Genomic DNA, 13,729 nt, shown 5'->3' on the forward strand with positions numbered 1-13,729 from the left:
GCAAAAGGTTATCAGAAGTATTAAAATAGGAAAATAGATACAGAATTTGGGAGCGCCAGAGAGAGCGTGTATTTTATTTCAGTACTGCAGGGTAGGTGTGCCTTTTCCTAGGCTACCTGCTTTGTATCTGGCTCTCTGTGGAGCTGGTGCAGTGAAAAGCCTTGGGAGATCAGCTTTTGCTTCCACCTTTCCCCCTGAGATCGGCAGTCTTTGTCTTTTACAGGCAAGGAGCAGCCGTGTTGTGATCCTGGAACTGCTGCTGCCCCGAAGAGTTAAATCATGTTGATATACAGGAAGGAAATGGAATAGACTAACTCCACTCTTTTCTTCCTACGGATTTTTCTTTTTATTCTGAAGATAGAATTACTGTTTGTAAGCATCTGAAAGTCATTAGTGGCTCTGCAGTCTGTCAGGTGCCGACGCAAAAAACTGCTGAAACTGAACGGGTTCCTGTGCGGAGTGCTGGGAATTTGTCATGTGCTGATGAGCAGTTATAATAATATATGAGCAAATCACAAGCATTCTGCAAATTAATCAAATTTTTTTCCCCTTCTCCCTTGTCTCTGGGAGAGTGGCTTTGCCGGCAGACGTAGGTGAAGCAGTTTTACTCACAGATGGTAGCTCTGGCATCAGATGGAATTTATATAACAGTAATTCTGATTTCCTGCCAAAGTAGCACTGAAAACACCAGGGAGATTGTACAAGACAAGTCATGTGGTTTTGCTGAGATTGTTGTGGGAAGTTTAAGGGGGGAAATCTCAAATTTTCCTCTTTGCATTTATTGTTTTAGCCTGAAGGGCCAGAAATCGTACGCCATTCTGCCATAGGCAAAATCCAACACATCTTTTTTTATGAATTGCACTGAAAGAGTGCTTCCCAGCTGTTGCAACTGCTGGTGGGGAGGCAGCCACATGACTCCTCATCCTTTCCCTTTCCTTACAAGGATTAAAGGAGGGAGGGTTCAAAAGGTTGCTGCACTACATGGTGGAGTGAGGCAGGGTCTCCCTTCCCAGGAAGCAATGCCATGTTCACTTAGGCTGTACTCCCTCTGGCATAACAGAGTGGGGGGGCTCTCAGGAGCCCCGGTAAACATACTAGCAAGGCTCTTCCTCCTCGTTAAAAAGGTTTTGGGTTTTTTTTGAATGAGGTTAGTTGGGTAGATTAAGGCTTTATTTGCATCTCTGCTGACATTTACCGTTTGATCAGTAAAAAGCAGAAATGGAAGGAATTTTACCCATTTGAGAGTAAGTGCTTGGTGCCCTGGTTACACAGGCAAAGCATGTACCAGTGTGATGGTGGGTCCAATCCTGACCTCCTTCTGAGTGGTGCAGCTCTTTTCAGACAGGGGCTGAAACCAGGATGCCTGAAGAGAATCAGGCCCTGTGGCTTTTGAATCCAATCGTGCTTCTAAAAACAAAAGCAATCTTCCCTAGAAAAATATTACGGGGCTTTTATAATAGCAGCGTATTGAGTAATGCATGGGGCATAGCAAGACTGCTGTGACACTAAAAGAAAAAAATAGAGGCGAGCAGAACGGGAGAACTTTCAGGGGCTGTTTTTAATAAAGAGGTGAATTCTTTCTGCAGTAGGAAAAATGATAAAAAGATGGCGTATCAGCTACATTATGCAACAAAGTAATGCTGCTGTGTTTTTATAATGTAAGGCACTGCCCATTTGTTTTGGTTTACGTGACTGCAGTGAAATAAGTGGATTAGACTGAAACTTTAGCATGCTTCATTGCAGCTGGTTGCAGACATCTGTCATTCCTCAGCCATACATTCTGGATCATGCCAAGAAGAAAAAGCAAAGTCTGACACCTTTCATTTTAGAGAGCCTTTTATAGAAAGAAAAAGAGAAGGGGAGAAAGCATTTCCTTTGTGACTTAAAAAGGAACACTTTCTCTGCAACAACATGACCAATACTTTCCAGGGGGAGAAGTCCTGCAAAGTTAATGCTCAATTTATTCTTTGCAGCCTTTTAATTTTTAGTCTTTGAGGTCCTGGCTTATTGAATGGGAGATGATAATGTGTGGGTTTAATTTTTAGTCTTTGAGGTCCTGGTTTGTTGAATGGGATATGATACAAATATATGGGGGTTTTTTTGTTTGTGGGTTTTTTTGGTTTTGGGGGGTTTTGGGTTTTTTTGGTTGTGGGCTTGGGGTTTTTTTTTGTTTGTTTTGGTTGGTTTTTGTTGTGTTTTGTTTTTAACAGAGCCATTAGCTGTATGTACACCTACTTAGGAGATGTGCTGGTGAGAGGTGGGCTGCTGTGGGTCCCCTCTGGGGTTGCACCCGTGGTCGTTTGGTGCAGCGGTGGCACAGAACACTGAGGCATCAACAATAATGAGTGAATTGTTCTGAAACACCAAATCCCATAAACAGATAATAGTACTGGTTTAGTGAAATGATCAGAGGGGTTGTGAGCTACTCGTGGATAATTTGAAATATCAGTTATTAGTGAGCTGGATATTTATTTACTTAAAGTGTTTTGGTTTTCTTCATTCTCTTTACTAACATGCTGCTGTATAGAGATAACCATGAGGTATGTGATGAGTTATAATGTGACAAAATACTGACTAAATTACCCCATTACGTAACAGCAACAGCTAAAATCAAAGGACAATGTGCTCAGCATAAGTGACATCACAGATTCAGAAAACAATTATTCTAGTTTAAGGTCCCACTTCAGCAAACGTTATGGCACATGGGTAATTCCATCACTTGAAACTGAGGTGATCTGTGGGCCATGGGACTGACCCTTCCCTTACTGTGCTTTTGGGGCCAGGATGTGCAGGCTGCCTGGATGTCCTGTTCAACACCAGCTGGGGATACGACATTGAAATGGGGGCAGGAAAAATTTAGGAAGCTGATTATGGGATTTTTGAAACTCCATTCTGTCAAATAAAATAAATAAGCTCAAGACAGTTGCCCCGAGTGAAAGAGAAAGTGATATTGTATTTATGAATTGCTAGGCAGAATTAAGGACATTTGATAGCAAAATACCACCACTGACAAGGCCTTTCCTATCAGAACTTCTGAATTGCACAATTTCTTTACTAAAATATCAGTGCTACTGGTACAGAATTTATTCTGGGAAATCATAAGTACGTTAAATTCAAATAGAGCTGCATTCCAGAAGTCCTAAATACTCCCTTAAATAATAAATATTTACTGAGATAATTAAAAATATGACAGAACATTAGACAGAAAACTTGTAAATGACCTGGTAGGAAAACAGATATTTTGCTCGGGGGGGTTAGAATGGGAATGTAATGTTATTGATGTGATTAAAACAAGTAAAGAAGTCAACAGATTTCTTTAATTGAAGTATGTAAGTAAAGGCAAAGGTGGGACTGGGAGTATGTAATTTTGATAATCAGAAGAACTGGGGGTTGGTAAGTCTGAAAGAAAAGCCTGCCATTTACCTTCCAAACAGGTTTCCTCAGGTGCAGTCTGCTTGGATCTGCAAAAGATGAGAGAGAAAGCTGTCAGAGGGCTACTTAAGGGGCTCAGGTGCCTCTCCCTGCCAGGCAAAGATGTGGGGCATGCAAGCTGTGCCTCTGGGCTTGGGGAGAGCAAGAATTAGTACAGAACAGGGGGCATGGCTGGGCAGAAATGCTTTTATCTTTGGTCTAACTGTTGTGAGTTTAGGATCATAAAGGGTATTCTGATTGAGGAATTTATAAATTGCCGTAACTATTGGCATTATAAACTTAGTCAGAAATGGCCTGCTTTTTATAACAGGAACCTAGTGTCCTTGATAAGAACTCTGTCCTCTACTTATGTGTATAAACCAAAGTAAATAAATATGAAAAATTAAATATAATTAAATTTTCCAAAGCATGGGACAACGATAGTCTGACATTTCAAGCTCAATCAATGACAGCATTCCCACTAACCTCATTTGGAGCCCACTGAGGCACCAGGCTCGTAACTCATGTTGTCATGTCCAAACCCAAACTGGGATGCTGTGGTGTGTGGGATGCTGCACTGCACCGGGCAGACACACTCTCCAGCAGAAGGCTGAAATAGGCAGGTCCTTAGAAAGAAAGTTCCTCAGCTATTTTCCAGAACATTTTTTGTTTTACAAGGTTCGCTTAATGTTTAATATTTATTTAGAAGGATCTTTTCAGCTATTCTGCTGATGCTCAGTCTTTTTTTTTTTTCCCCAAGAAAAAATCCCTTCCTCTTCAAAATCAAAAGTTCCTGTGTAAAAAGCTTACTCTTCTCTAGAAAGAAACAAATTTTTGTGCTACGTGTATGGACCTGAGTAATCCTCTTCCTTTATCAGCTCTGAGAGAAATGCCAAATGTTTATTTTCCCAGGAACTGCAAGTCTCCATTTTACCATCAGTGCCCCCGCTTGCTGTTTGGTAATTTGTCTGTGTTTAGTGCACTGCAGAGGGCTAACAGGTTCCTCAGTCTACCTCCAAATAATTGTAATTTTCACACTTTACATAATGAAGGTAAAAAGAGTTAAATTAGTGAAGTCTGGCATAATTTTGTGACTGATCTGTTTAGTAAGTTAAAAGCATATGCATGAAGGACAGGGGTAGAATTTTCTACTTTTTTCTCTTTATCACAAGTGCCCATGTGGCTGCCAGCCTCTGCATCACACTGATCTACCTTTGGCTGCTCTGCATAGCAGGGTTGGTTTGGTTTGTTTCTTCTTTTGATTTTAAAGGAAAATTTAGTCTGTGATAATTAGTAACTATAACCTTTTGAGAGAGGAATTGGAACTGTTACTTTAAGTGCAGTTTTTATTTTAGGGGGAATGTGTGAAATCAACTTAATCTTTTAATAATATGTGTTAAAGACAAAGTGTAGCATCAACTTTTGCTTTTCCCTGTCATCATTAAACTCTTTAGTATATTCATCAGGAAGCTGAAATACCTATTCAGAAACACCTAGCACTGTATAATGTACTAAATCAAGAGCAGACTCCACCTTTGATTACATTTCAGAAAAGCCATGCAGGTATTTGAGGATTTAATTTGATCCAAGTAAAAATCAAAGCAAATTAATTACAGAGTAGGTCTTTTCATTCTCCAGAGCTTCTGCAGCCAGTGATGGTTCAGTCATTTGCTATGAAGTTATTGCAGGTGCCTGTAGACTGAGTGTCCATCTTGGTAAAACACCAGAACCCCAGTGCCACACAGTGGTTGTGGGATGGTTGCTGCCTCAGGACAGCGCCCTACACTGCAATAATCCCTACAAGGAACTCCTTCTGGATCACTAATCTGCCACAATTTGACTTTACAGGTGGATAAATCTTTCTAGCTTTAGGGCAATTTTTCCAAATATCCGTAATGCATTTATTTAGGATCAAGCTGGTGGCCATGTTTTGCCATGAGCTGGGTCTTTACCCAACCTTGTCCTCCCCTAATGAAGATCTTCCCTGTACCCACTGGGAGAAGAAGGCTGTTACAGATGGGATGTGTTTGGGCCTGAGATGTGTCTGCTCTATATTAGTATTAGAGTCTGCTCTGTATCAGCCAGAGGAGATTTATGTACGTAGTCAGGTGCCTCTTATCATGAACCATTCCTTTGATTAGTCTTAGGACTATTTTCAGGATTGAGACTGGTAATCAAGGACTACAGTTGAATGTAGGGTAGTCAGAGGGCTGCCATAGTTTTTGGTATCCATAACTTTGGTGGGTGAAGCTTTGGTGTGCAGAGCTTTAATGGGTGAAGACATTCCTGAGTCTTCCTAAAATGAAGCTAGTTATGCTTTTTTGGTATATACTTCTACAGTAAATAATTAAAAAAACTTCATGCAAGGCTTTTCATTTTTATGGCTTTTCCTGGTCAACATGAAATAGAGAGTTTTAAAATTTTAATTTCCTTTTTTGTAATCCAATAAACATATAAACTTCACAGAAAATTGTAATTTTCCCAGAAGACCATCTTGGTTGGTCCTGGACCTGTGTGTAAACAAACATATACTTTTCAATTGTTTTATAAAAACTTTTATTACATACATGAACCTGATTGGATGTACTTTAATCTGTCTGGTATTTTGGGAGTTTCATAAAATGCATATTTTGAGACCAATAAAGTGGAATGGCTCAATCAGAGCCATTATTGTCTATTGGACAAATATATTTATTCAGCATTTCCCCCATCCACTGTTATGCTCCAGATCAGAATGGCTGCTTTAGAGCCATTCTGATCTCCTGGGTAATGCACAGAATGCTTGGGACGTTTGCTGTGGATAGTAAATGTATTTATGAAAATTTATACATTAAAAAAAGGAAATCACACTAGCCAAGATTTAAATGAAAATAGTTCTCCATTTGCAAATGCTTGTTACTACTCTATTATAGTATTATTTTAAAATGGCAGCATTCACTGAGATGCCTGGGACCCAGAGGTCTGTGTTAGGAGAAAGCAGTGAGTTCAAGCCCAGTAGTCATGGCCAGAGAACTGGAGACACTCACCAAGTCTTTCTTCCTACATGGAAAGCAGAGAGCCACCACTGCCTGCTCTGACTTCTGAGGCAACACACACTTCATCTGTTTAAAGATGAGTGTACCTCAAATAGAAGCTTGGGCAGGAAGAAAAGATTTAGAGCAGCTCTTCCCAGGGAGGTGGGGGCTCACTGAAGGTTTGAATGTAGCTTGCTGACTTTGCAGTGCAGCAGATGTGTGGTACATGGACCGTTCCAGCAGCAGTGTTGTGGGACTGAGCATCCCGGTGCAGGAGGCAGTGCCCATCCATCCTCAGCCACTGCAGCTGGTCCTGCAGGAGTGCCAGGTCATAGCCAGAGGTGGTCCTGGCCATTTGGGATTGCTACAGCAGCCCAGGAGGTCAAGTCCAGATCTTCAGCATCCAAAATCTCAACTAAAGAGATTTGCCTCCAAGAAATTTAAGCCTTTGAGGCTTTTCAAATGTTTCTTGGTGAGGGAGTAATTTACTCGTCTTAAAGAGGTAATCGCTGTTATTTTTTAATTTCACCAAAAGGATATTCTTAAATCAAGCAAAGAAATCTGAAATGAATTTGCTGTATTGCATTGCAGTAACTGCTGTAGCCATTGGCCATTTAAGGAAAAATATTCTGTCAGATAATCATGCCCATTTCTGCATTTTAAGGGGACAAATGTCATATCGAAGAAACACATTTTATTCAGGACTTAATTATAATTTATAGTACATTGCACACAGCATTTGTTTTCTCTTCATCATTTATTGCTCTTCTGCCTTTTCCCTAAATTTATGCATTAAATTGTGTGTCTGTATGCATGTATCTGTGTGTATATATGTACACATATGCAATATAAAAAGTGGTGTAGTGGGGACAACAGACGGCTTCTGCGTGATGTATTATTGGCATTTTTCTTTCAAATTACTGTTTTCTTGCTGCTTTGGGAGAAAGCCATGATTTTGCTGTGATTAGTACACTTTTAACAATCTGGAATAAATTCCTGATCTTATTCATGTGACTAGTCCAATGCCCATTTTTATGTTTTAGTGCAAACCCCTACATATGTGCCTGTAATACCACAGAAATAAGATGTTTCTTTGTGGAAATTTTTATAGAATTTGGATCCTGATCAAATATTTTTAGAAGTGGAGAATTAATGCGGCTTGACCATGTAAATGATTTTTTTAATGAAAAAGACTTTAGTATTCATCATTCTCTCTCTCTCTCTCTCTTCCTCTCTCCCTTGTTTGTGTATTGCTTTGTGCTAATCTTAAATAATGGATCCATATCAAAGTTAATAAATTAGTAACTATTAGCAATGTTTGGATTACAGTAAGTAGCCCAATGTCAGTTCATTGACATTGACTTTTTATATGTTCCAATAATACATTTTGAGTTTTAAAGATAAAACAAAGGAGAATTGTTTTGGCAAGTACATGAATTATGAACAATACACAGGCAAGGGGTTTGTTTAAATCCAAGGCCCCTGCTTTAAGTATACTTTCCTTTAAATGGTCCTAAAATCCAGACTGTGAGATCCATGTCTTTCTCAAAACCTGCATTTTCTTACTCTGGCTGATGCACCATGTTGGGCTGCATCAGTCATGCCATGTTATGAAACATAACACAATGTGACTGATGCAGGCTGACATGATGTGTCACAAAGCAACATGTCAGATCACAAACTTGAAAGAAAAGAAACTTTTTTTTTTTTTTCCAAAGCCTAAATTAATGAAGCAGCATATATTTTTAAAAAGCTGGACTACTTTCAGACATTGAGAGATTCTTTTTCTGAATATTAGTCCCACAGAAAAGTTCTTCATCCTGACTAGAAAGTATTTTCCATCCACACTCCTTGGGCTTTCCAGACTGCAGTCAAAACCAGGGACAATGATGATCCTAGGTCACTGCTGCTGCTCCCTTGCTGGGCCTGACCCTGGAAGGTCTGGATCCCTTTCTGAGGACAGGATTCAGTGGGTGTCAAAGGTGGTTAACCTTGCTGAGAAAACTTGCACATTTAAAAATGTTCTTGGGAGTTCATCTACCACTCTTGTCATTTTAGCTATTTTTAATTATTATTTTCTAAATAATATATTTATTATTTAGACTGTCAGCTTCCATCCAGAGCATTATAAAGTCTCTTCACACATTCAGTGACAGACTTCATAGAGCATTGCTCTGCAGTGGGATTATTTCAGCTGCAAACAATATTTTGTCCTCTATCCTCACATTTTGAACAGAGAAAGATGCACCATCATTTGCCCTGCCTTGTTGGCCCACCTTTAGTTTAATTCTCCTTACTACAAATGCAATGCATTACACACTATCTCATGAACTATCAGGAAGATTTTTTTTTAAAGGGCTTCCATATGATTTTAATGGAAGATATATAGTAGGTGAGATGTATATGAACTATAGCTTGCTAAGAAAGAACCTACCAACTGCTCTGCTGCTAGGTAAAGCGTTATAAATTTATTGCCAACTTATCTGGGAAGGGTTATTTTAAGAGCCTGCTGCCCACAACAAGTTTTTGAGCTAAAATTAATGGATAGGGTATCTGAGAGAAATGGGCATTTTTCTTCACCCCTTAGTTACAAGCAAATTGCAGATATTGTTATCTTTGCAAATGAGAATAATCTCTAGTTTTTGTACTACTTCTGCTGTAAACAATGTACTGCTTGCTTCCCTATGACCCTCACTCTGTATACATATTTATATATTATTCATACCAGATTAAAAATGAATGTGCTCTTTACCACAGTTGTACTGCATAGTGACAATACAAATTAACTTATTGTGTACTTACTTTTCACAAGGCAGTGATGTGAAATTTTGATGGCCTGAAAAAGTAAGTCGTGGGGGAGGCAATGCAGAACTGAATCCTTGTAGGTGCACTTTATATTGTCTGGTTTATTAAAGTGCATTGAATTAATAAATGACATTCTCTGTATGGAATTGCATGGGTTTGAACTTGGTTTGGTGATGGGCAGAAAGAGTTTGCTTTTAGTCTGGTGCATATGAGGTGGCTGGCTCCATCCATGCTTTGTGGATTCCTTGTTTAGAATTTGTTCTTTGCAGGAAAGCATTAGGATGGCCATTTAATGACAAAACATTACGAGCTGCTTGGTAATATCTTGCACTGTTGGCTAGTGGTACTAGTTCTTGCTAAGACTGCCCAGTGTTATTTCTGTGCTGTACAATGCTTGAGGAGTTCAGACAGTGACTGATGGGCACGTTGTGTTTGCTCACTCCTGGAGTCCCATCACTCCTGTCTGGGCTCCTTGCAAGCTGCTCCATGAGGAGTTATCAGGGATGTCATCTGTGCTACAGCCAGCTGCTGGCCACTGCAGCATACAAGAAAGACCCAACAAAGAGGATATCATTTTGCTTTTTCTATAGCATAGTAAATAAGGCTAAAAGGATGTTGCACCGTTTGTTATAACTTAGCAGGGTGTGTTCTGCTCTTAGCCAGGGAACCAGTGATCGAATGAAACAGTGGAAATACTGAAAGGGAGCTTCTTGGTGTAGTCTCACATCTCAGTGGGTGTGACAGTGGCAGTCTTTTATCTTTTGGCAAAAGGGAAAAATCAGTTCAGTTCTTCAATGGAGCAAGTCTCCTTCCCTTTATATACCCTACCCAGTTAGTTTTGAGAGTGATTCCAGTTTTCAAAACTATTATATTCAAAAAATTTCAAGCATATTTGTGCTTCTGTATTGATTTTAGGACTGAATCTAAGAGGCACTGGGGACACCTTCAATCTCCTTGTTGACTATTTCCTCATATCTTCCAGCTGAAATTTTTCCATAAAAGCCCAATCCAATTTCTGTGACATTATCTATGTAGGTTTCTTCCATTCCTGTTGCTATGAAATTTTCCACTGAAATTTGACTTTGTAATGATTAGCAGCTTACAGATCTAATTTCTTTTTCCTTATGAAGTTGTTGAGGAAAATGTCTTTCTTTATCCCAGGAGAGAACCAGAAGATCGACCCACATTCCATCTCAAATATTATGCATTAACATGGATGTTGGAGGTCTTAGGGAAGTGGTCACACTTCTGGGAGTTATCAGTTTGTAAAAGCAGAAGGTGGAGGGGATCTTTTCTCCTTGAGGAAAGAAAAAGACCTGTAGTCCTGGGGCATGGGCTTAGGTAACTGGATTGGACTTAATACTTCTCTCCTCTGGGAAGCAAGCAGTGTGTTTTGGAGGGCTCAGTCTTCAAGCAGTAGTTTTATGCTACAGTAAAAATGGCTTGAGCACCCAGAGCACTATTGCACATGCAGGTCAGTTTACTATGCTAGAGATGCTCGTGCTGGTGTGCCAGCCATGGAGTGAAGTTAAACTCAGCAGTTATCCAGGGTCCTGTCTCTGCTGGGAGGATTACAGCAGCATTCACACTCCAGTATGGGTGACATCAAACCAGTGCACAACAAGGGTGTATTTGCTTATCTGTTAAATTTCTACTTAAACCCAAGGTGAAAAGGTGCCAGCCTCTTCCAAATAGCAGGAGGCATAGCCCTCCTCCTCTGCTACACCAGTGTCTGGTTTATGCCTGCTAGGTAGTACCATGACAGCAAAGGAAACTGTGCTCTTCAGCTGTGGAGAAAGGGTATTGTTTTTCACTTATCCTTGCTTTATGTAGATGGTCTGGCACATTTATTTATTCATTTATTTGAGCAAATTAAAGAAAGCTAAGCACATTTGACCTCAGATGGTCCTGGTTTAAGTTAATTTGAGAGACAAAGCCCATAAAGTTCCAGTAAAACACATCAACAACTTCCCAGCATAGGTTGAAATGTGATTGCTGAAACATAACCTTCAAAACCAGATACAGCATGAAGACTCAAAGTCACAATAATCTGAAAAATATGGGAGAGTATATTGATAGCCTTACAAAAAGTGATATCTTTCATTCATGTCTTCATTTTGCAGTCCTTTGCTGATTCATCACGCCAAGTGCATCTATCAGATTTTGTGCATTAACATTCCTTTTCTAATCTGCCTTGGACATTTAATTTTAAAGCTGGCGATAACCTCAGGCCCTGCTCCAGCAAACACTCGTGTGCTTGCGTACCTTTACTCACAGGAGTAATCTCACTGGAGTAAATGTTTGCAGGTTTGAGGCCCTGGTTATCTCAGTGCATTATTTCTTTCCATTAAAAAGTAATCTGTGTGATTAAAATAAAACATACAATTCTTTACTCAGAAACCCACCCAAAGACAAAGTGTTTATTAGACTTAGGGTCTGCACATTGTCATCCTTGAATTGCACTTCAATAAAAGAGATAATTAACAAATGCAGAAGAAGGCAGTCTCCTACACAGTTGCACTGTATTTACAGGAGTTTAGTTTGGATCAGAGGCTGATGGATTTACAGTGGGATCTGTGGAAGATGATGAAACAGCTTCACTTCTCCAGAAAATCCAAAGCAGAGAATTTTTAAAAGGCAGTTTCTTTAACTAAGTAAAAAGCATGGGTTTCTTATTCTTGCTGAAGGATATGACAATGCTCTCCACCCAACAAGAGGGATTTCTGCTGGGGGGAGCTCCTGCATCCATCTTTGATTCTGTCAGATTGTGCCACGGGCGGGTGTGGGGTGTGCAGCACATAAAATAAAAAACTAACCAGGTTCTTGTCTGTCACACAGGTCACAGGCCTTTCCAGTGCAGATACTGCCCCTACAGTGCCTCTCAGAAGGGAAATCTGAAGACTCATGTTCTCTGTGTCCATCGCATGCCTTTTGACAACAGCCAGTATCCTGACCGCAGGTTCAAGCGCTCCAGAGTTGACTCTGAAGCTTCTGGGAATTTGGAAGAACCTGGAGCTGTCAAAGCAGGGTGCTCAGCAGAGCCAACTGAGGAGGGCAGCAAGGCCCAGGAGTGACGCTGCTGTAGCCTTTTACACCAGGCTGAGATGTGTTTGGGTGAGGGTCAGCTAACTTGCTTTCCAAGCAAAGGAGTGGTGTGCAAATTCCCGGAGGTTTACAGGATCCTGGAAACATTCAAGTGTATGTATATGTACACGTACACACATGCGTGGATATATTTATATATATTGACACACAGAGATATTCAGACGTACACACGTTGGATATATATCTAAACACACACACATACACACTAGACACACATTCCATACACGTGTGTGTGTTTAAATATATATATATTACACACTCAAAATACATTTTCAGCCCTTGAAAATGGCTGCTAAACTGTTACCTGGCAACAAGTACTTCCAAACAATGTAGGTGGGATAATAAAGTGATTCAAAAATGTTAGGAGGTCATTAGTTATTTAAAAAGCAGGGCAAATTCAAACTTTAAAGTTGTCTTTGTCCAAAAATAATGCTCTTAACAGAAAAACGATACTGTCTAAACGATTTAGTGTTGCCTTGAAGATTGAGGGGCTGTGTTTTCATTGTTGAAAACACCTTTATAATATGACACCAGCTGCTGTCATTTGCCTAGCATAGTAATGAGATGTGTTGGTAGACTGCCATGGTGCCAGTCTGACTGGAGCTGTCATTGCAGAGAAAATCAATTCAAGTGGTGTTGCAACTGCAGTGTAGGAGAAACCTTAGACGGCCCATAAGCTGGGGTCAGTTCTGACCTATATTGAAAAGTATTGTGATATTACATTTTCTGTATTTTTTTAAAAATGTACAACCAAATGAATCAGTGGTTAGAAAAGATCTGCAGCCCCATGTGTGATGGCAGATTTGAAATGTAATTCCATTTTTTGTAGTCATCTTGCAGTACTGAGGAAAAAGCTTTTATTCTGTTGTTTTGGGTTATTTTCCTTGTTGATGAAGAAGTTGCTATAAATGTAGAAGTACAATATATAGAAATATTGTTTAGTAAAACTAGTCAGCCTTATCTATAGAAGGTTCTGGTGAGAAACAGAATATAGAAGGTTGGTAATTTTTTTCTTCTTTTTTCTTGCTTTCTTTCAAACCTCTTTTAAATTTTTTTTTTTTTTTTTTTTTTTTTCCCTTAAAAAAAATAACACAACACAGACAACAAACTTAAATGAAGGATTCCCTAGTCATGGTTAATTTTCATGTGTTAGTTTTTTGTAAGTGTTACAGACATAGTGCAGAAGTTTCTTCTGGAGCAAGCTCTTATAAAGTAGCTTGACCTAAAATATGAATCCAAACTTACTGCTCTTTGTCTCTAATGAAAAAAAAAGTGTTTTAGCTGATATTTCTTTGGTTTTGTAAAGCAAATGCGTTCTATATTTTTGCAGATTTTAGCTTTTTTACTGATTAGATGCTCCAAATTTAATAAAATCTTTGCCACATAGGAAGCTT

At 39.5% G+C, this 13,729-nt stretch overlaps 1 protein-coding gene across 1 annotated transcript in view; it reads left to right on the top strand.

Moving 5' to 3' along the window:
• Positions 1-12,304, top strand: part of ZNF536 (zinc finger protein 536) — a 179,480-nt gene extending 167,176 nt beyond the window's left edge. The window contains exon 4 of the mRNA XM_008491665.2: positions 12,069-12,304. Coding sequence (XP_008489887.1) covers positions 12,069-12,304 — 236 coding nt within the window. The remainder of the gene's footprint in view (positions 1-12,068) is intronic.
• The last annotated feature ends 1,425 nt before the right edge of the window (positions 12,305-13,729 follow it).

This window comes from Calypte anna, chromosome 11 (assembly GCF_003957555.1).
Source record: "Calypte anna isolate BGI_N300 chromosome 11, bCalAnn1_v1.p, whole genome shotgun sequence".
NCBI lineage: Eukaryota > Metazoa > Chordata > Aves > Apodiformes > Trochilidae > Calypte > Calypte anna.